The 22,541-nt window shown below is 39.6% G+C and overlaps 1 protein-coding gene across 2 annotated transcripts in view; it reads left to right on the top strand.

The window, feature by feature from the left end:
• Nucleotides 1-22,541, top strand: part of PTPN2 (protein tyrosine phosphatase non-receptor type 2) — a 56,522-nt gene that overhangs the window by 3,464 nt on the left and 30,517 nt on the right. For both annotated transcript variants that reach the window (XM_074944671.1, XM_074944673.1), the window contains exons 2-4: nt 3,409-3,499; nt 18,770-18,870; nt 21,763-21,861. In XM_074944671.1, coding sequence (XP_074800772.1) covers nt 3,409-3,499; nt 18,770-18,870; nt 21,763-21,861 — 291 coding nt within the window. The remainder of the gene's footprint in view (nt 1-3,408; nt 3,500-18,769; nt 18,871-21,762; nt 21,862-22,541) is intronic.

The raw sequence follows: 22,541 nt of genomic DNA, 5'->3' as shown, positions 1-22,541 counted from the left end.
ATGTGGCTCCATCAAGAGCTCTTTAATCATCTAAAAATCAAAGGGAATCTTACAAAAGTTACTCTTGGGGGAACTATGCACCTAAAAATTATGCGCACAATATTTTAAAATTCTATGTAGTTTATTTGTCAAAATAACACAACATAATCATTCCAGTTTCAATTTTGTTAATTTATTTTAAATTATATCAACATGTATGTCAACAACAGATTTAAAAAAAAAATTCCCGCAGGAATAGAGAGTTTAAAAAAACCAACCCTATGACAACCCAGTTCCAGTTGAGGGGTACTGGAGGGAGCTGCCTGGGGCCCCCCCGAGCTGAGCCGTGGGGCACCCTCCAACCCAGACACCCGAACCTGCTCCCCCCAGAGCCCAACTGTGGGGCACCCCTTCCCCCCTCAGAACTCAGCTGCAGGGCATCCCCAGAGCCCAGACACCCTCCTCCCTCCCCTCAGAGCCTTTACTCTTTCCCCTCCCCCCCCCACCCCACCCCCCAAGCTTCTTTACTGTTGTGCTGTGGGATGTGGTGTGGTGCTGCCCTGCCCTTTCTCACCCTTTGCAAGAGCCGGGTCTCCTGGGTTCTCTCCTGTCCTGGGGCAGATGAGGATCAAGCCAGGCAGCCAGAGTGTGCAGAGCCTCCATCCCCACCAGACTGGGCACTCCACTGACTACAAGCTGGAGAGCTGGGCTCTGCAGAGTCCAGCATCCCCTAATGGCTGCCAGCAGCTCTACAGCCCCACTTCTGTAGTGGAAACGTGAAATTTGCGCAAATTCTGCATTGTGCAGGGGTGCAGAATTCCCCCAGGAGTGTAAAAAAAAAAAAAAGCATGGACAAATTGCTAAGGATGAATACAGATGAATAGGACAAGCATATAGGGACAAAATCAGAAAGGCTAAGGTACAAAATGAGTTACACCTAGCAAAGGACATGAAAGACATATTTACAGAATCTCTTCTTACTGAGGAGCAAGAGGAGGATGAAGGAAAATGTAGCCCACTATTTAGTGAGACTAAATAGCAGGTCTAATAACAGATATCAAGAAGGCCTGAGGAATTTAATGCGTGTTTTGCTTCAGACTTTAAAGGTTAGTTGTGACCAGATGCTTAAACACAGTTAATGTTAACAACAAGGTGGAAAGAATACAAGCCAGAATAGGGAAAGAACAGATGGAAGAATATTTTAGCTAAGTCAGATATATTTAAGTTGGGAGGCCTGACAAAGTTCAGCGAGTGTACTTAAAGAAATCTTGGAACTGTTAACAGTTGTCTTCGAGAATTCATGGAGGACAGAGGAGATCACGGAGGACTGGAGAAGGGCAGACATTGTACCTTTCTTTTAAAAAAGGCTGACCAGTTTATACCCCAGGTCCTCTTTGTTCCCTAACTTCCATACCTGGAACAAGTTATTAAACAATTTTTGTAAGCACCTAGAGGATAATACCATTATAAGAAATAGCCAGCATAGATTAAGGATAAATCATGAGATCAACTTAATTTCCTTCTTTGTCATGATTCCTGGCTTAGTGGATGTGGAGGGGAGGGAGCAGTAGGCATGATGTATCTGGTCTTCCATGACATTGTTATAAGCAAACTAGGGAAATGTGTTCTAGCTGAAATTATTATAAGGTGGGTTCATATCTGGTTGAAAGGCTATACTCAAAGAAGTAATCAATGGATCACTATCATACTGGGAGGATATATTCAGTGGGGTCCCACAGAGGTCTGTCCTTGGCCAGGTACTTGTTCCACATTTTCATTATGACTTGGCTAATGTAGTGAAGAGTATACTTATAAAATTTGCAGATGGCACTAAGATGGGAGGGGTTGCTAGCACTTGGGAGGACCGGGTTAGAATTCAAAATGACTTTATAAAATAGAGAATTGGTCTGAAATCCACAAGACGAAATTGGGAAAAGACAAGGGCAGAGTACTACACTTAGGAAGGAAAGATCAAATGCAAAATTACAAAATCTGAAGTAACTGGCTAGGTGATAGTACTGCTGAAAAGGTGGATCACAAATTGAATATGAGCCAATAGTGTGATGCAGTTTTCTGGGTATATTAACAGGAGTATTATATGGAAATCATGGGAAGTATTTGTCCCATTCTACTCAGTACTGGTAAGGCCTCAGCTGGAGTAGTGTATCCAGTTTCAGACACTTCACTTTAAGAAAGATATGGAAAAATTGGAGAGCAACAAAAATGATAAAAGATTTAGAAAACATGACCTATGAGGAAAGGTTTAAACAAGTGAGCATGTTTCTTTTGGGGGGGGGAAAAAAAAAGACTGTAGGGGTGACCTGATAAGTCTCCAATATATTAAGGGCTGTTATAGAGAGGATGGGGATCAATTGTTGTCCATGTCCACTGAAGGTAGGTCAAGAAATAATAAGCTTAATCTGCAACAAGGAGGATGTGCGTTAGTAAGTTTTTCCTAATATCTAACTTTAAGGAAGGTTAAGTACTGGAATAGGTTACCAAGGGAGGCTGTGGAATCCCCATCATTGAAGATTTTTAAGAACAGGTTAGAGAAACACCTGTCAGAGATGATTTAGGTATACTAGGGCCTGCCTCAGTGGAGGGGGCTGGACTGAATGGACCCTCAAGGTCTCTTCCAGCCCTACGTTTCTGAAATTCTGTATTTAGAAGCCACTGTCATTAGTCGAGGGCTGATTGCTAAAACCCCTTCTCCATGCCTTCACACTATCATACTTCCCCATTCTTTTAGTCTGTTAAATAGTATTGTCTCTCAGAACACTCTGGAAATGTACTTGTTCTCGGAACTTCTGAGAGCAGACCCTCAAAATATATCCCTTGCTGTTCTGGGGATGGTGTGTAGTGACCTCTCACTGATGGAGTTAATTGCCTTTGTTCCATTCCAAACAGACCCTGGATGTGGTCAGCGGTGTGAGTTATCAGACCACTGGAATAGTCCCACGGTTGTTACCACAGCTACAAATCAGGAGCTAACTCAGAGTTATCTGTTTGATGCTGAAATCGCCAAGCACTATCCGTCTTGACAACAGAGAGGAGCTGTATTGGATTTCACAGGCACTTCATGGTGCAGAGGGAACATTTGTAAAACAGTATTAGACCTATTTAAGTCCAATTTTGGCATGGGAGACACCATATGAAGACATATGCAAAGAGCATAGCCATGCCAAATCCTTTATCCTCCCTTGTTTCACGTCATGTGAAATACTCAAATTGTCTGTGCTGTCTGTGCAGTGTTAACTGACTAGACTAGTGTAAGAAGCTGATAGTTCTAAATGCCAGGCACAGATGAAGTCCTGAGCAAAGGTGAACCTGGATAAACTATAATATGATTTTTTAAAATGCTTTTTTTGCTGTGCAGAATGTTCCTCAGAGTGAATTGAGATTACTGAACTCTATTTTTGTAATTTTAAGGAAATTCGGCGTAAATCCAATGACTATCCTCATAGAGTTGCAAAATATCCAGAAAACAGAAATCGAAATAGATACAGAGATGTCAGCCCATGTAAGTATATATATCCTTTGCTCCATGTAATTAAATCCAAACTGAAACAGTTTTGTCTCTAGATTTGTTACTCACTTTTTTCCTTTTCAAAGAGATTCTTATTTATGAACACTATAACCTAAAATGATTTGCTTTGAGAAGTATCTGTTTTTGTTTTTTAACAATAGAAGATTTGGCCCTTCTATAAAAGGGATCAGCAACCTTTGGCCCGCAGCCTGCCAGAGTAAGCCCCCTGGCAGGCCGGACCGGTTTGTTTTCCTGCCGCGTCCACAGGTTTGACGGATCGCGGCTCCCACTGGCCGCGGTTCGCTGCTCCAGGCCAATGGGGGCTGCGGGAAGCAGTGCAGGCTGAGAGATGTGCTGGCCGCCACTTCCTGCAGCCCCCATTGGCCTGGAGCAGTGAACCACAGCCAGTGGGAGCCGCGATCCGTCAAACCTGTGGACGCGGCAGGAAAACAAACCAGTCCGGCCCGCCAGGGTGCTTACTCTGGCAGGCCGCGGGCCGAAGGTTGCCGATCCTCGTAATACACTGTTACAGTGATTAGTGACATGCGGGTTGGTATTTATAAATACTGTGTACAAATAAATAAATGTATGTGAGCAAGCAAGATGGACCAATTTTAAATCGCTGATTCTAATCATGATTTAAATGAACAATTTCCATCTTGTTTTGCATTTGTACTTATTTTCCTAAAGAGAGGTTGATTTTCATTGGTTTCTATAATTAATCATGTTTAATACAGTAGTGCTTAAGGACCAACCAAGAACAGGGCCCCCTTGTGCTAGGCACTGTACAAACAGAGTGGTCCCTGCCCCCAAAGAATTTACAATCTAAATAGACAAGACAGGCAGAGTGTGGGTTAAGGGGGTAGAACAGACAAGCAGAGTAAACATGTTATGTTGGCTGATGTCATGTTAGTGCCATGATTCTTTTTTGGGGCTGTGTGTGAGATGGGTGCTTAGGAGGGGATTAGTTAAAGGGAAAGGGATTGAGGGGAACTGGGCAGGAGAAAAAAAGATGAGAGGGAGGGTTGGATCAAGCACCCAGTCAGTACAGGATGGAGAAAGTCCAGCCATATATAGAAATGTCTCAATGTCCAGAAATCCCTGATTTGGCTGCTTCTGTTCTTACTTGCTGGAGTCTCTCTGTAATTTCCCCCCAAGGTTGGATCACATGGGGGTGAGGGATGGCCAGGCACAGCACCACCTGGGTCTTAGCACCCTGACTCTCTTGGCACTATCCCTTGTACAGTTCTGGGTCCAAGGGAATGCTGGGAGAAAGGTGACCCTGGCTGTGCCCCATTTTACCCCCTCATCCCAATACAGGAGTCACTGCTTTGGCTGCTTCTGCTTTTATTGGCTGGAAACTCTGGCAGCTACTTCTTTGTTCTAATTTTGAGGATACACTATAGCTGTGCCCCTTTATTTAAATACTTATGGAGTTTATAAAGGTTTGTTACAGATTCTTACATTTTTACACTTTTTATTGTGTTAGAAAATGGTGAATGATATTTCTTATTTACTAGGTGATTCATTGTATTACTTGTGAATTGTCAAGCTGCATTTGAATGGAAATTGGAATTAAATTACAATGCACAAAACCAGCATTTTAAAATTGTTTTTATTAGTTAAATAAAATTACCTTAACTGTGCTGGATACATAAGAAAAAAATAAATGGAAAACGTTTATTGATAAATTAAAACTGATTTATTAAGCAAAGGCATTCTGGTCTGTATATAGTGAATTGAACTGATTGTTTCTGGTCACAATATCTTTCAAGACTTTAGGACTAGTAGATCTCAACCTCTCCGACCTAGTATTTATTCATAAATTGGAAGAGAAAAATAAGTTTTCCTGCTTTTCCAGCTCCCAGTCAGTTTCTCAGTGTTAAATGAACTGTTAATTGAACTAGTGGAATAAACAAATATAGAAAATACTATTTTTGCCCCTGCAGAAAAGGCTGCTGCTGTCAAAAGCAGGTTTTGCACTTCAACAAATTCTAGTTCCAGGTACTTGGCCAGTGACTTTCACCGGTTCAGTGTTTTGACTTTCTTTAAACCTTTGGCATCACTTGAAGATTATTTTTTTTAAAATTTAAATGATTTTAATAGAGTATGCTAAATTAAGGCCTTAATGTAGGTTGTCAGATTTTCAAATATTTAAAATAGGTTTGTTTGTTCTTTGATTTAAATCTGATTCTTCTCCCCCCCCCCCCCCACTTAATATTTATCCATTCTTATTTTGTGTCTCATACAGAAGCCCTGTGTTGCTTGCTAAAATATTTTTAGGGAATTTCCTCTGAGAACTTCGTTGTTTGTTGCTCTATTTGAATTAGCATTGATCACTCTTAACAACATTTGTAATACATGTTTTCATCTGGCAGAATTAGTGGCCTTAAATTTTTTTTTAAATTGTCATGCCAAACCCTTAAATATAGGCATCTCTTCCAAAGAACTTATCTGAAGTAGTTCTGTAACTTTTTCCATGCCATATCACTGAGTGTTCGTGTCTTAGGTTTACCTGATATGTAAAAATATTGATGGTTTAATCAAAACTTGTTACCTAATCAGAGTCCGCTATCATAACACTCGTTCAGAAGGAACAAGACAAGTCTTAATACTACTTCTCTGGGAACCAGGTCTAGAGGCTCTAAATACTATACACAAAATAGATTAATGGTTTATGACCCCTGTTTTGATGTTTGGTTTCTCAGAATGGCAAAGAAGACTCAAAAGGCAGCATGGCTAGTGACTAGATCATGAGCCTGCAGATCTGGAAACTCATTTTCTGTTTCCAGTTCCTCCACTTAGCCAAGCCACATCGTGAATAAGTCACTTGAGCCAGAACTGATTTTGAGAGCCTAATCTGACATACCTGGGGTTTTATTTTTGAGAAGCGCTGAGTTCCTGTGTTTCCAGTTGAAGTGAGTGATAACTGCAAGTGGTCAACATGTCTCAAAATTAGGCCCAAAATGTCTTAAATTTAGGCAACTAAAATCAGTGGCTGCAATGGTAAATTTAGTAAATATCTCAGCCTCAATTTCTCAGTCTGTAAAAATGAGGATATTTTTCTTTGTGCTTTGAAATATCTGGATGGAAAAGTGAATACAGGTGTCAACTACTACTAATAAAACATTAATCTTTATGGACCTAGTAGCAGGTTCTATAGGTATGTGTGACAGGTGTCGGTCCTCCGAGCCCGTAGGGGCGATGGAGAGCAGTGGTCTTTGTAGCAGGCCTCGGCCCCACCTCCCGGGCGTTGGGGAATTAGCGGGGAGGTGGGCCGGCCGGAGTCGGTAGCGCGCGCCCCTCAGGCAGGGGAGGGCCGGCCGGAGTCGGTAGCGCGCGCCCCTCAGGCAGGGGAGGGCCGGCCGGAGTCGGTAGCGCGCGCCCCTCAGGCAGGGGAGGGCCGGGGTAGGGGAACGCAGGCCCACCCAACTCCACTGCGTTCCAGCCCAGGGCCCTGACAGTGGCGGGAGGTGAAGGTCCTGCCGCTGGGTCAGCGGGCAATCCGCACCCGCTGACAAAACACACCCACCCACGGTGTAGTTGGGCCCCTGGGCTACTTCCTACCCGGTCTCTCTCAGGCGGGTCGCTCCGGTCCCTCCATCTCCTCCGGGTAATCTGCTGCAGGCAGCCCCGGTTCCTCCGGGTAATCTGCTGCAGGCAGCCCCGGTTGCCACAGGCCTTCCCCCGGTAAGGCTCCTCCTTGCCCAGGGGTTCGCCTGGGTCAGCAGCAGGCGTGCGAGGGAGCAGCCTGTCTCTGTCTCCCTCCCTGGTGCTCTCCTCACTGGGCAGAGGGCCCCGCCCTTTGTACTTCCTGTCCCACCCTTCCCCTTCCGGGGATTGGCGGAAGCTTGGCCTGGCCCCGCCCACTCAGCCCCAGAGGGTGGCTCCTTACCCTCTGGTTCAGAGGGGAGCCACACTGGCTCCCTACAGTATGACTTAACACTTCTTAAAATAAGCTTCTGTTTTTAGATGCGTATATCTTTGCCTAACTTTAACTATTAACTTTAACTGTTCTATGCTTGGTCTCTGTCTCATGCTGAATTTTTCTGGTAAGCATCAGCAACCCAACTTAACCACTTGGAAGGATGAAGTGAGGTAGAATAGAGAGTTGACTTTTTCTCTCCCCCCCCCCCCCACCCCCACCCCCCTTTCTTTGAAAAGTTCCACTGCCTCCGTGGATTGGAGCAGGAATTCAAAATTAATCAGAGATGTTGTTCTGAAGTCAGAGATGCCTTTTCCTGTAGCTGTGAAAATCCACCAAGCTTTGGCCAAGTTACAAGCCTTTGAACAATATTTGGATGTGCCCCATAGAGCCTGTTAGAAGCTTTGCATCTGTACTGAACGTGCTACCAGGTCCCACAGACCTTCCTGCATTCTGACTGACAACACTCTTGGGTCTTACTGACTTTCCATCTGCTCTGGGTGTGTTCCCATGCCCTACAGAACTAGAACTTCAGAGGGATGCAACAACCACCCCTTTGGCCTAGGCAAAGGAGTGGTGAGATAGAACCCAAGGTGAGAATGGTATTAATACTGTGGACTTACAGACCTTGTTACTGAGCAAGGCTCCATACACTTCCCTGAGGAGGAAGGCACACATTGTTCCCTTTTCACAGATAGGATAACCAGGAGGTTGCATAAGTCCAGTTCAGGTAGAACTGATATATCAGACTCAAGTCTCAGCCACCACTGCACTATCTTTCAGAATGTATATGCTAACTCTGTGTTAGATTGTGCTGTTTGTAGCAGTTAGACCCTCCAGAGCCAGGAATAGAACTGAGGAGTTCTGAGTCCCAGTATTCCACTGCTGTCTAGCAAATAGTGTGTAAACTGCTGGCTATGTGTGTTCATACTTCTATCATAGCTGCTCCGCAGAGGATAAATCTTCTACTTCAATCAGTTTCTCTTTTAACTCAAGCTGTAGAGGTCTGTGCTGTGGATCTGGAAGTCCTGGGTTTAAACCCTGCTGATGACCCATGGGGGGTAGAACAGTATAGTTCTGCCCAACCGAACTTGGTTTTCAATTTTTGTAGTTAATTATCTGCAAAAACTAGGTTAAAAGATGTAGTATTAAGACCATAAAGTCAAGCACTCAAAAAATAAGGAAATGCTAGCATTAAAGTTGCCTATGCAACCTTCGTGCCTGATCCAAAGCCCATTAGTGTCAAAGGGGATCTTTCATAGACTGGGACCATCGTGATCCTCTAATCTGACCACCTGCACATTGCCGGCCACAGAACCTCAGCCACCCACTTCTGAAATAGACCCTTAACCTCTGACTAAGTTACTGAAATCCTCAAATCATGGTTTAAAGACTTCAAGTTACAGAAAATTCACCATTTACACTAGTTTCAACCTGCATGTGACCCTGCACCGTGCTGCAGAGGAAAATGAAAAACCACCAACATCTCTGCCAGTCTGATCTGGGGAAAAATTCCTTCCCAACCCCAAATATGGCAATCAGACCCTGAACATGTGGGCAAGACCTACCAGGCAGGTACCTGGGGAATAATTCAGAGCCCTCCCCATCTAGTGTCCTGTCAGCAGCCATTTGGGATTTTTGCTACTGGCAGTCCCCTATGGGTCACATGCTATTGTAGGCAGTCCCATTATATAGTCCCCTCCTTAAACTTAACAAGCTCAGTCTTGAAGGTAGTTAGACTTTTTCCCCCACTGCTCCCCTTGGAAGGCTGTTCCATATTCCTTCATTCTTCTGATGTTTAGAAACCTTCACCTAATTTCAAATCTAAACTTGTTGATGGGCAGTTTGTTCTTATGGCCACATTGGCAAATAACCTAAATAACTCCCTTCCCTCCCTCGTATTTATCCCTCTGTTGTGTTTTTAGAGAACAATCATCTCTCTCCTCAGCCTTCTTTTGGTGAGGCTAAATAAGCCAAGCTCTTTGAGTCTCCTCTCATAAAGTACCTAGAATCATCCTAGTAGCCCTTCGCTGCACCTGTTCGAGTTTGAATTAATTTTTCTTAAACTTGGGAGACCAGAATTGCACACACTATTTCTAGATGAGGTCTCATCAGTATAATGATACTAACGAGGACTGTCAATTAATTGCAGTTAACGTATGTGATTAATTCAAAAAAATTAATCACAATTAATCGCTGTTTTAATCGCACTGTTAAACAATAGAATCCCTATTGAAACTTATTAAATCTTTTGGATGTTTTTCCACATTTTCAAATATACTGATTTCAATTACAACACAGAATAGAAAGTGTACAGTGCTCTCTTTATATTATTTTTTTATTATAAGTATTTGCACTGTAAAAATGATAAAAGGAAAAAAGTATTTTTCCCTTCACCTCATACAAGTACTATCGTGCAATCTCTTTATCGTGAAAGTGCAACTTACAAATGCAGATTTATTTATTTATTTGGTTACATAGCTGCACTCAAAAACAAAACAATGTAGAACTTCAGAGCCTACGAGTCCATTCAGTCCTCCTTCTTGTGCAGCCAATTGCTAAGAGAAACAAGTTTGTTTCCATTTACAGGAGATAATACTGCCCACTTCTTATTTACAAAGTCACCTGAAAGTGAAAACAGATGTTCGCATGGCACTTTTGTAGCTGGCATTGCAAGGTATTTACGTGCCAGAAATGCTAAACATTTGTGTGCCCCTTCATGCTTTGGCCACCATTCCAGAAGACATGCTTCCATGCTGATGACACTCATTTAAAAAAAAAATAAAATGTGTTAATTAAATTTGTGACTCAGCTCCTTGGGAGAGAATTGTATGTCTCTTGTTCTGTTTTACACCTGCATTCTGCCATATATTTCATGTTATAGCAGTCTCTGATGATGACCCAGCGCATGTTCATTTTAAGAACACTTTCATGGCAGGTTTGACAAAATGCATAGAGGGTACCAATGTAAGATTTCTAAAGATAGCTACAGCACTCAGCCCAAGGTTTAAGAATCTGAAGTGCTTTCCAAAATCTGAGAGGGACAAGGTGTGGAGCATGCTTTCAGAAGTCTTAAAAGAGCAGTACTCCAATGCAGAAATTATAGAACCCGAACTACCAAAAAAGAAAATCAGCCTTCTGCTGGTGACATCTGACTCAGATGATGAAAATGAACATGTATTGGTCTGCACTGCTTTGGATCATTATCGAGCAGAACCCATCTTCAGTATAGACGCATATCCTCTGGAATGGTGATTGAAGCATGAAGGGACAGCTGAATCTTTAACTCATTTGGCACGTAAATATCTTGCAATGCTAGCTACAACGGTGCCATAAGAACGCCTGTTCTCATTTTCAGGTGACACTGTAAACAAGAAGTGGGCAGCATTATCTCCTGCAAATGTAAACGAACTAGTTTGTCTGAGCAATTGGCTAAACAAGAAGCAGGACTGAGTGGACTTGTAGGCTCTAAAGTTTTATGTTTGAGTGCAGTTATTTTTTGTACATAATTGTACAGTTGTAAGTTCAACTTTCATGATAAAAATTGCATTACAGTACTTGTATAAGTGAATTGAAATACTGTTTTTACAGTACAAATATTTATAATATAAAGTGAGCACTGTACACTTTGTATTTTGTCAAGTATCAGAGGGTTAGCAGTGTTAGTCTGTATCCACAAAAACAAGGAGTCTGGTGATACCTTAGAGACTAAAATTTATTTGGGCATAAGCTTTTGTGGGTAAAAAACCCACTTCACATCTGAAGAAGTGGGTTTTTTACACACGAAAGCTTATGCCCAAATAAATATGTTAGTCTTTAAGGTGCCATCGGACTCCTCATTGTTTTTGTATTCTTTGTAATTGAAATCAATATATTTGAAAATGTGGAAAACATCCAAAAATATTTATATGAATGGTATTCTGTTGTTGTTTAACAGTGTGATTAATCACAATTAATTTTTTAAGTGCTTGACAATCCTAGTACTAACCCTTCCCTGTCTCAACTGGAAATACCTTGCCTGATGCATTAGCCTTTTTCACGGCTGCATCACGTTGACGGCTCATAGTCATCCTGTGATCAACCAGTTCACCCAAGTCTTTCTCCTCCTCTGTCACTTCCAACTGATAAGTCCCCAGCTTATAGCAAAAATTCTTGTTTCCATTGACTTCAGTCATCATGCCTTTAAGTTGGGCCTCTTGTGTGTATGATAGTGTTCAATTACATTATCACAAAATATTTGTTCTACAGAGCAATGCCTCATTTTGCGCACTGGATTGATGGTGAATGAGAGGATTGTAAGAAGAGAAGATACTCTCTTGTAGTTAAGCCAGTAGGCTTGAACTCATGACAGCTGAGTTATATTCCTGACTTTGCCATAAAACCATGTATAGTGCTGGGCAAGAGTCTGCCAAAGGCCCCATGTGTTCCACTGTTCTCAGGGAATTCACTCCTCATTGCAGAATTTTGCTCCAGAATTTGAGCTTTAATTTTAAAGTATTTGTAGCTCTGGTGCAAAGAGAACAGCAAAAATACTGAGTGCAGACCAATACAGTGGTATTTAGAGAGCCTGCAACAGTATATTTGAGGGATGTGATCTTCTGTACTCATCTGTTGAGGCCCCTTGGACTCTGATTTCATGACTGGAATTTCTTCTGAGATGCTATAGAATTCAGCACTTCTACCACAGAATTTATTTTGCTGCAGCAAGTCATTTTATGACTTGTTTTCTTCCTGTCTTGGCAGGACCTGCTTCCAGCTGCCTCTTAGGATGCAGTTTTCCCATGAGGGTATTAGCTGGATTACATGGCACTGTTCCATGGAACCAGGCAACAGCAGGGGATCAGGGTTGAGCTTCCAGCTGGGAGTAGGAAGAGAGATAAACGTAGGTTAGCAAGCTGGAGAACAGCACAGCAACTAAGGCCCAGGAGATGAGCTGCTGCAGCCAGCCACAAGCTCCTCCCTTCTTTGGCACGCAGGAAGGAAAGGAGGTTCTGAGCTGAGCCACCTGTACAACACTGCAGGAGCTGCAGCAGTTGGAGCCAGCCATCAGGAGAGCATAATGAAATAAATTGCCTTTGAAAATCATTGTTGAATTTTATATCATGAGTATTTTCAAATATCAGCAGTAAGGGGTGTGTGTGTGTGTGTGTGCGTGCACGCGCGCAAAGGTGAGCACCTTGGTTGTATGGAAAATAAGGGACAATGGTTTATTTTAAGGGATATCTTAGGGAAACGTCACTTCCCTTAGCCTACCCTCTATTTTTCTCTCAAATGTACACTTCTATTGCCCTCATGTATACCATACAGTTATTGTAAACTTCAATTAATGTTTGAAATGGTATTTACAAGTTTTAATAAATTTCAGTACATCCCCAAATAAGGGATGGGTAGTCACATATGTGTGGGGGCACTAAACGGTATTTCATGAGTTTGGGATAAGTGAACATTTCCATGACAGTAAACCCGAAATTCCATAGCATTTAGGGTTTGCTGCTGTGGAATTTAGTCTCGGGGTACACAACCTGATCATAACCCCTACATACAAGAATGCTGAATTAAGGTTGCTTGGCATCCTTAATCCTGGTACATCCTAACTTTTGAGTCCTAGACTTTGCAACTTTAATATACTTTTAACTTTGTTTAAATGTAACATTGGTGGTAATAATAGTTGCCTGTGCTTGCTGATAGCTCTCTAGAAGCTATCTATTTTATTAGGGAGGCACGAATCATTCAGAGTTGAAAAATTTGTCATTTATTCCTCCAAGATGGTGATCCTTAAAAAATGTGCTCACTTATGGGACGAGAGCTTCTGAGCTCCATCTGAACTATCAAATGGCAAAGCTATGCTGTGGAGTGGTGGGGCAGTGGGAGCAGAGACTACTAATTTCTAAAAAGACTACCGACTAGATATCCACGATAATAATCTGGTAGAACTGTCTCACAATGTCTGATGAGATTGCCACATCTAATCCGTAATGCCCAGAAAACACGAACAGTGAAACCAATTAAAGTCTGCCCATAAATTTACAACTGAGATGCTTCCAATATACAGCCTAAAAAAGTAGCAACAGCTTTTTTTAGAAAAGTTCTTGACTGCCTTAAGCATTACAGGCCTGATCCAAGCCCACTGAAATTAGTGGCCGTCCTTCAATGTGCTTTGTAACATGGTTCATGTCACTTGAGTTTATTATTCGCTCCTTTCACAGAGCAAGGATAATTAAACTTCTGTACGGAAACATATGTAACATAGTCCATGTTAACTGTTAAAACAAAAACATAAATCCATGTGAATCTTCAAATATAACCTGTAATAGATATTTAAGTATTCATTTTTGTACTGTCTACAACTTCATAAATATTTTAGCTTATTTATTTTTTATTAGCATGCATCTAATTGTGGTGGATAAATAACTTATCTTTGAAAAGGCTATAAAAATAACACTCGTTTTTGCTGATGCTAATAGAAAAAATGTACTCTGACATTTGATGGGTAGTACAATTACTCTAGAGTAGAGAAAGGAGCAGTTTGACTGTATGGTGGTAGTGAAAGAGGAAGCTAATCTGAAATGTCACTGGGTTCAGTTTGAGAGCTAGTCATTTCCTGACAGATGAAACCATTTCTCAGAAAACACATTGTTAAAAGGAAAACAACTTTTGGGGCTGTAATTCTTACAAGAATTTGAAGGACATTCTTATCTATCCTGTCAAAGTCTTCAGATTGTTTTTCTACAGTGTGATTTTAGTTTTATATCTCAGATTTACTGTTACCACCTTCACAATTCTTAATTGTTAGAGCAGGAAGATGTCATACTAAAAATAGGCATATTGCATTTCAGCTGTGCTGTCAGTGTTAGAAATTGAGCTAGAGATGGATCCTGTGGATGTAGAGTTGAACAATTTATACAAGTTCTGATTTTTATGATTGATATTTATAGTTTACCATGATAAGCACTTTAGGAATAAGCTAAAAGATGCATCAGAAAATAACTAAAACAAAACGTAACAGCTGATACTAATTTTGATTCAAGATTAGTGGCCTGATTTTTCAGAAGTGACTTTCACAAATTACAGTGAAATCAATTGGAGGATCTGTGGATGTTTGGAATATTTGGAAAATCATGCTGTACAAGTATAGCATGATATAATCAGAACTCTGTGCAGTAGTTATACTGAAATTATGGGCTAAACCTTGATTTATGCAACATGTCAGTACTGATTGTTACACCAAGTGGTAATATGGTGCAAAGGGGGAAAACCACTCGGCCTTCCCTTTATTTTATGCAGTCTCTGAAACTTGTTAGCACTGTATTTTACAATATATTGGAGTTGGGAATAATCAGGAGCTGGGAATGATCAGGTTTGGATTTCATTGTGTGAGGGAGGAGGGTTTGTTGTCTGCAAGGGTGCCTCAGATTGGGCCATTGGGATGGTTCAGGGCTTTTTCACCCCCATTTTCTTTTGAACTTTTTTCTTTAATCCAGTAAATAGTATTTCATCCTCCTGGCTATTAATAGTGCCATGTTTAGGAAACAGGAATCGTGCTTGCTAAACTTTTATCAAAGGTTATTGAAAAGCCTTATTGTGCTTTCATTTCTGGAAACATACCTTTTTTTTTTTTTTTCCTCAAAAAAACTCTCTTTCCCATTAATTGGTTGTAAGAACAGCAGCAGGTCAGGTAAGTCCTCCACTTGGCTGTTCAATGCATGTAAACGATTTGATGTATACAAGAGTGGACAAAGAAGTGAAACATTAAATTCTGACCCCATCAAAAACAATGGTATTTAGTCATAGACTTCGGTATGCCAGGATTTCACCTAAAGTGAGTAACTGAAGAGGTTGCTAATTTCAGGCGTTGTTCTTCTGGGTATAGAAGCCTTCTTAGTAGGGGAACCAGCATAAGAAGCGTTTTTCAAGATTTCCACTTTTTGTTCTGATGGCACACTCTGTAGTGGAAAATTTGTGTGTTTTAGAAATATTAGAAATCCTACATCATAGCTGTTTCTGTTGGCATGGCTAACAATAAATTTTTAAAAAGAAAAGGAGTACTTGTGGCACCTTAGAGACTAACCAGTTTATTTGAGCATGAGCTTTCGTGAGCTACAGCTCACTTCGGTAAGTGGAGTTGTTTATATAAATAACAGAACTTTTACAGATTAAATTTAGTTTAATCAGTTCAAGTATTGAATGAATAATAACTGGAAATTATTTACAAACTGGAAACATTATTACCGTTAACTCTCAAATTGGCTTGTTCGATTGATTTCAGTAGAGCAAGCCAGGACACACATGAGGTTTCTAGGTCCTAGTGTCTTCCAGGAACCTTCTTTTTGGTGGAAAGAATAGGATCAATGCATCCTTGTACTGTATTTATTTCTGTCTGGTGGATTACAGGCTAGTATTTATAGGATAGCACTTAAATTTTGGTATTGTTTCCCACTACCCCAACCCCAAGATTCTCTTCACCATGTTCTACAGAGATGAATTTTAATTTTATTTGTCTGTCTTGTAGTGTTTTAAAAAGTAAGGCTGAATACCTTTGTGTGCACACGTTACTGTGTGAAACCTCTTTGGGGTCTTTTATCTCCTATTTGGAAATGATACAGCAGTTGAAGAGTGATTAAACTGTTAACAGTACTTGCTGACATCATCTTTCCGAGAACACTAGCATCTGAGTGAGTGATTTACTATAACAAGATCTTAAGTTTTTCCTGTTGGCAAATGACATGTAATATTTACAAAGATCTTGGTTTCTGTCCAGTAGAAATATTTCAGATAAAATAAAGCAATACAGGAAAGGAAAATCTGTTAACATTTTTATTTCCAGGCAGTATAATGTAAAGATACATATTTTGCGTAAAACATACACAAAAATATGTAAAGATACATATTTTTATTAATCTTTAAATCTGTAATTTACATGTGTGTTAGCCTCCATATGGAGGTATATAATTTTTTTTTAAGCCTACCTACAGCTCCAGGTCCTTTTGCCACGTACTAGAAATATTAATGCAAACATAGTTAAACCAGTAACTTTGCCAAAGCCAAGGAAGAGAACAAACCAAAATGGTCTCAACCATCAGTGCATTTCTCTCCCTAAGAGCCTGCAATGTGCTCTCAAGGGTTAATGGATGTAGGCTATTGCATAGAGGGAAAGGGGTGAGAAGCCCAATCCTTGGGGGCCCTTCATAAAATGTGTACCATTGGGTCAGGTCCCTCCTTTTTTCTCATTTAAAAAAAAAATCCATCTGGAGGACATCAAAGTTACAAAATTAGGGTTCTGCATCAATCTTGACTCTCTTCTTGTATATTTTGGAAAGGCGGTAGTCTCTCCAGAGTTATGATTTCAATCAGCTTCCTTTGTATAGCTTTATACTTCGGCTTGAAAAATGGGGTTTGGCTTGAAAGTTGCCACATTAATTCTGAAGACAAAGGAGGATGTTTCTAAAAAATGTTGGGGGGGGGGAATCAAATCGTTCTTGTTAAAGTTCTCTTAAAATCACTGTGGTTTGAAATATTTTACTTCAGTTTTATTCTTTGCTTACCTCTAGCTCATTTTCTATGTGATTAAATCTCTTTGAAAATGTATGCACTAGCTGTTTTAGAGAAATAGATTATACGTAGGCAAATTATTAAGGATTTGTTGTACATCGTTTTGGACTCAATCTTTCCCTCATTGGTTTGAATGGGAGTTCTTTCTAGTGAGTGGGTAGCCCAGTTGGACATCAGGAGTTTAATTCTCCAGTGCTTTGCACCTAGTGTAGTTATTTACACTTGTGAATCATGAAATCAAGTTAACAAATATAATGCAAAGTAAATAAAATTCTCAACAATCCATGGATCAGAGTTAAGATCTTTGTGTTGTGGTGAGAGATGCATTTCTGTATATTTAAAAAAAAATTAATATGTGGACAGTATAAAACTTAGCCTTATCTATTCATTTCCTTTTAAGTGCTTGGGTTTGTGATAATTACTTTGGCATTTGGTAACTTTAACTGTTTTTTGGAAATGATTTTTGTTCTTTCAGGAATACAGATTAGGGGAGCCTCATTACGTGACTGTGCACCATAGATGTATGAATACAAAGTGTTCCATCTGTGCTTAAGAAAAACTACAATTCATTAATATTATTGTGCAGTGAGAACCTATTCTTTCAGTGATATGTGATTGTAATGAGACTTTCTTATAAAACAAGTATGCAAGACGGGAGAGTTAAGATTGTTGTGGGAACCTTGACTGTGAATATCCTGATCCTTGATTAAAATTTCAGCCTTGTTACTGCATTAACAAGCCTCCCTTTTTTTTTTTTTAACATATTATATTTTAAATTATCAATATTCAACATATCTTCTTGAAAACAATGTGGGAACTATGTGTGACAGTATGGTTGTAGGCTAGTGATTTTCTCCTGAATTGCTCACTTACTTGCTGAAGGCTTAGGGAGCAAATTAGCATGAGGATGTCATCTGCCACTAGGTTATCAAACAATTAAGTGTAAAAATCTATGAATGCTTTGTTAAGGATATATGATTCAGGTTCCAGTTTTAACTTTTCTTCAGTTGTGTTGCATTTCCTTTGTTGCATGATTGGTATTTATATACCTGACAAGATTTGCCATCTCAATTATCACTGAAGTAAACCTGGAGTTTTGGGTGCATACTGAGAGGATTGGGCCCATAAATAGTAAATTCCTGCCTCTGTCACTGACCTGCTGGGTGACTGTGGTCAAGTCACTTGATCTCTGTTTCAGTTTCCTCATTGATAATGTGCTACATTCTTATATTTGCATTACATTTGTGGTAATCTGTTAGGAGTCAGAAAATGCTAATTAAAATTCTGTGAGCCTCTGTTCCTTTGAAGTCACTTAAAATGAACAGAACTTTGCATGGGCATAGGGGCTGCAGCTCTGGCTGCAGTGTTGGGGCTTAAATGGGGAGTTCCATTTTAAATACACATACATCTAAACCCAGATTATCCAAAATTCACCTCTGGCTTCTGATTTCTTCTCTTTCTATCAGAACTTCTAAATGATGATCCAAAATTCTGATTATACAGAGAATATGGATGTTTCCAAAGATATTTGGATAATGGGATTTTTTTAATGTGTATAAAATATATTTTATATATAAAATTTTTATTTTCAACAGTTAAGAATGGCAATGTTAGTCATACATAACTAAGCTAGGAGTGAATTTTCCACTTAGACCAAATGAATGCCAGTTATGCCTTAATATCACACCATGACATGATAAATTAATTTAACATATTTCCAGAATTTATCTCATGAGTTTTGCTTCCATATATGTTTGTCATATGTCTTAATTTTAACTTTCTATTCTTAGATGACCAAAGTCGTGTAAAACTGCAGAACACAGAGAATGACTATATCAATGCCAGTTTAGTAGTCATAGAAGAAGCCCAAAGAAACTATATTTTAACACAGGTAAGTAGTAACCAGGTATTAAATTGTTACAGGAGATTGAGAACATGGACATTATGGCATAGCACAGCCTTACGTTCTGGGGATGATAATGAAGCCATCTTTGCTGCTCTCCTCAGTCAGTAAATAAAACACATAGCCAGTATGTCTGATCTGATTACAAGGATGTTCTTCTAATTTTTATAAGATATTTGCAGGGTAAGCATTATTTCATAGCAATCTATGTATTAAAGTTTTCAAACTTTTCTAAAACAGATTTTTCTTTTCTTTTCAACAATTATGATAATATCCAAATGGGTACTTTATCTGTTATTGTCCTCTCTTCCTTTTGAACAAAAACACATACATGAATGGTATCAGTGTAAATGTTAGTAAGAATTGACGACAAATCCAGAGGAGAGTTTTTGGTTTCTTTGTTAACCTCTTCTCCTTTATTATTTTGATCCTCAGTGTGCTATAGTTGTCTTCATGCAGGTCATGTACAGACTTTCCATATTTCCACACAGGGTAAAATATTGTGTAACTTAAATGTATAGATGCAGCAGTGTCACTGAATTAATGAGCAAACTCAGATCTACTCAAGTAGTAGTGGTGGAAAGCTTGAGACTTACTATTGGTTCCCAAATAATAGACACCTTTCCTCCAATTTAACATATTCACGCATTTGCCTTGTGTCCTTTGTAAATATAAATCCATTTTAACATCAAGAAATACATTATATAGCTCGAAAAAAATTCCCCGATACTTAGTAGCTGGAAGATGAAACCTGTTAAACAGGAGGTTAGGGAAGTCTAACCAGGGAGGTCCAGAAGAAACATCTTGGTAAGAAATCTGGACTCTCTTAGCACCCCAACTTCAAGAAAGGGGGAGGATACTGGAGTTCAGTCGTTGAAGGGTTTCCTTTTTCATGTCAAGTTCTGGCTGATAGCCATAGATCAGTTTTGAAGCAATAATTTCTTACTGAGGGAAGGGAGAATTTTTATTTTCCCTCACCCCTCCAGAGTAGTCTGACTGTGGGAAGTCTCCACTGCTTTATCTTCCCTTCCATCCTCCATTTTTGACGTCCTCATCTGTGTACAATTTCAGAATCTGTTTCTGCTACTTCTCAGTTTTTCTAAGCGAGAGCATCATGAAACTGATGGGAAATCCATGGGATACTTGACAGTTTAAGGGTGTGACAGGTTTCTGAACAGTAGCTATGAAACTGACTTAAGTCTTGTTAATTTCTTGCACGTGGTGTTGCCAAACAGTATCAATAGTAGAGCTTTTGGACCTCTTGTGGCAGACTCAGGAAAACAATGGAGCATCAGTGTACATTCAGTTCACAGTGGAAGGCTTCTTGCAACAATAAAAAATGTCTAGAAACTTAATCTTTTTCTAAATGTATGATTTGAATTCTGCAGAAATGGCTGAGTCTCTCTCACATACTGGGGGGAAAGCTTTCTCGTCATGACTGAGTGGATTTTTCAAGTCCTTATAATTTGAACCACTTTTACCTTTTGCTTAGTATGTAAATAATACTCCTGAAAACAGTTCTCCTCCTTTTAAGTAAGATTGGCTTAAAAATACTTTTTCGTAATGTGGTGGTGGTGGTGGTGGTGTTGTTTTTTTTTTTTTTTTTTTACTAGCGTCCAGCTGACATTTTGGATGGTGTTTTGCCAAATATGGAATCCTGGATTTTGTATATGAAGTGAGCTTTTAAACTATTGATCTACTGGATGCATAGATTCAGAGATGTCATTCACATTGTGTGCATATAATTGGAAAAAAGACTACTTTTTATATACAAAATCCAGGACAGTTATAAATAGGGCCGTGTGAAAAATCACTGTTTCACAGAGGGCAGGGAAATGTTGAAAATGCCCCCAAGCTGTGATCTTCTAAATATATATAATTTTTTTACAGGAAAATGTCTGCCAAAAAAAAAAATCTTTAATAAAAAAAAAAAATTAGCTTAGTTGACAGTGCTGTGTGCATGCGGAGGAATAGACTTCTATGCATATTCATTCTGTGCTTGAACTTGACTGAATTTACTTGTAGGATTCAATACTGCACCATTTACACTATATCTTGAATTTGCTAGTTCAGGATTTCTCCAACTTCATTGCACCGTGACTCCCTTCTGACAACAAAAATTACTACAAGACCCCAGGAAGAGAGATCGAAGCCTGAGGGGTGCTGAAGCTTGAGGGCTTCAGCCCTGGACAGTGGGGCTTGGACTTTAGCCTCAGCCCTGGGCCCCAACAGGTTTAATGACCGCCCTGGGGACCCCATTAAAACATGGTCACGACCCACTTTGAGGTCCTGACCCACCGGTTGAGAACGGCTGTGCTAGTTATAAAACTTAATGATGTTGGAATACTTGAATGTTCACAGCTGTTTAAGTAATCTCGTTCCTGATTATGTAAAGTGATGGAATGCTGCAATAAAAAAGTGTTACATTTGAGAAACAAGTCTTCACCATTTAAAAAGCTATCAAAAGAACTGCGGGATCCATCAGATTCTGCACTAATAATGCCTGAAAGCATAATTCTCTCTGATACTGACATCCTATCCATACAATATTTTTTTAACCGCTGTCGTTGATGAGGAATATAGTGTATCTCTAGTTATGTAAATTAACTTTCTGAAGCTGTTCATAAATTTATCACTTTAATTATGAATATGTCAGAATATTTTGTTGTAGGCTAGCTAATGGGAATGCCTCGCTGTTGCATTCCAAAAAACTCACTTAATATTGATATTCTGCATTTGTGCATAAGCTGTGTAATTGACTTATGTTTCCTGTCTTACACTGTTTTCTTTGAAGACAATTTTTCAGATATAATTTGAATTATGATTCTTGTTTTGAGCACTACGTGAATGTTTTACCTCTTTCTCTCCTTACTCGCGCAGGGTCCACTTCCTAATACTTGTTGCCATTTTTGGCTAATGGTATGGCAACAAAAGACCAGAGCAGTTGTCATGCTAAACAGAATTGTTGAAAAAGAGTCAGTAAGTAATGGCTATTTAATACAACTTGTACATAAACAACATACTTTTAATGCTATCAAACCACACTGAATTGGGAAATTAAAGTTGTTTCTTAATCGTTAGGAATGTCCTGTTGTGAAGAGCTAATGCATTCTTTGTTGTTGCTGGAGGCTTAAATAACAATATAGGAACACTAATCTTGTTGGCTGTTTTATCGCATTTGATTATTGTGACAACTGAGATACTATACTTCAAGTTGTTTCTGGTCCTGCTTGTAGAATTAGTGAAGTAGTTTGAGGGGATAAGTGAGAGTATTTACAGACTCTCTTCCAGTTGTACAGGGCTAAGATACCTTTATTAAATGAGGTAGTGGAGCTAAGAGGTGAAATTCATTTCAGTAAGAACAGTCTCCAGTAAGTACGGGTCTAGAAAGATGAAATTCCTTAGGTTGGTTCCAACATGAGATGTAAAAGGTAGGAAACTTAGTTTAAGTTTAACTCATTGAGACTTTTTTTCTATTTTTCAAAATCTTCTAACAGTAGCAATGTTTTGTTAATAGACCGTTGTTGATAATGAAAGCCTGGCTTCGTGCTACCAGCAGAAATAAATCTAATCTGTTTTCACTTCCTTAAAGTTGGTGAGAATTCAGAGTATATGAATCACTTGAGAGAGCACTTTTTTGCCAGCATGTGTGACTCATT

The sequence above is a fragment of the Natator depressus genome, chromosome 2 (genome assembly GCF_965152275.1).
Source record: "Natator depressus isolate rNatDep1 chromosome 2, rNatDep2.hap1, whole genome shotgun sequence".
Taxonomy (NCBI): Eukaryota; Metazoa; Chordata; order Testudines; family Cheloniidae; genus Natator; species Natator depressus.
This window is presented reverse-complemented; position numbering and strand designations above follow the sequence as displayed.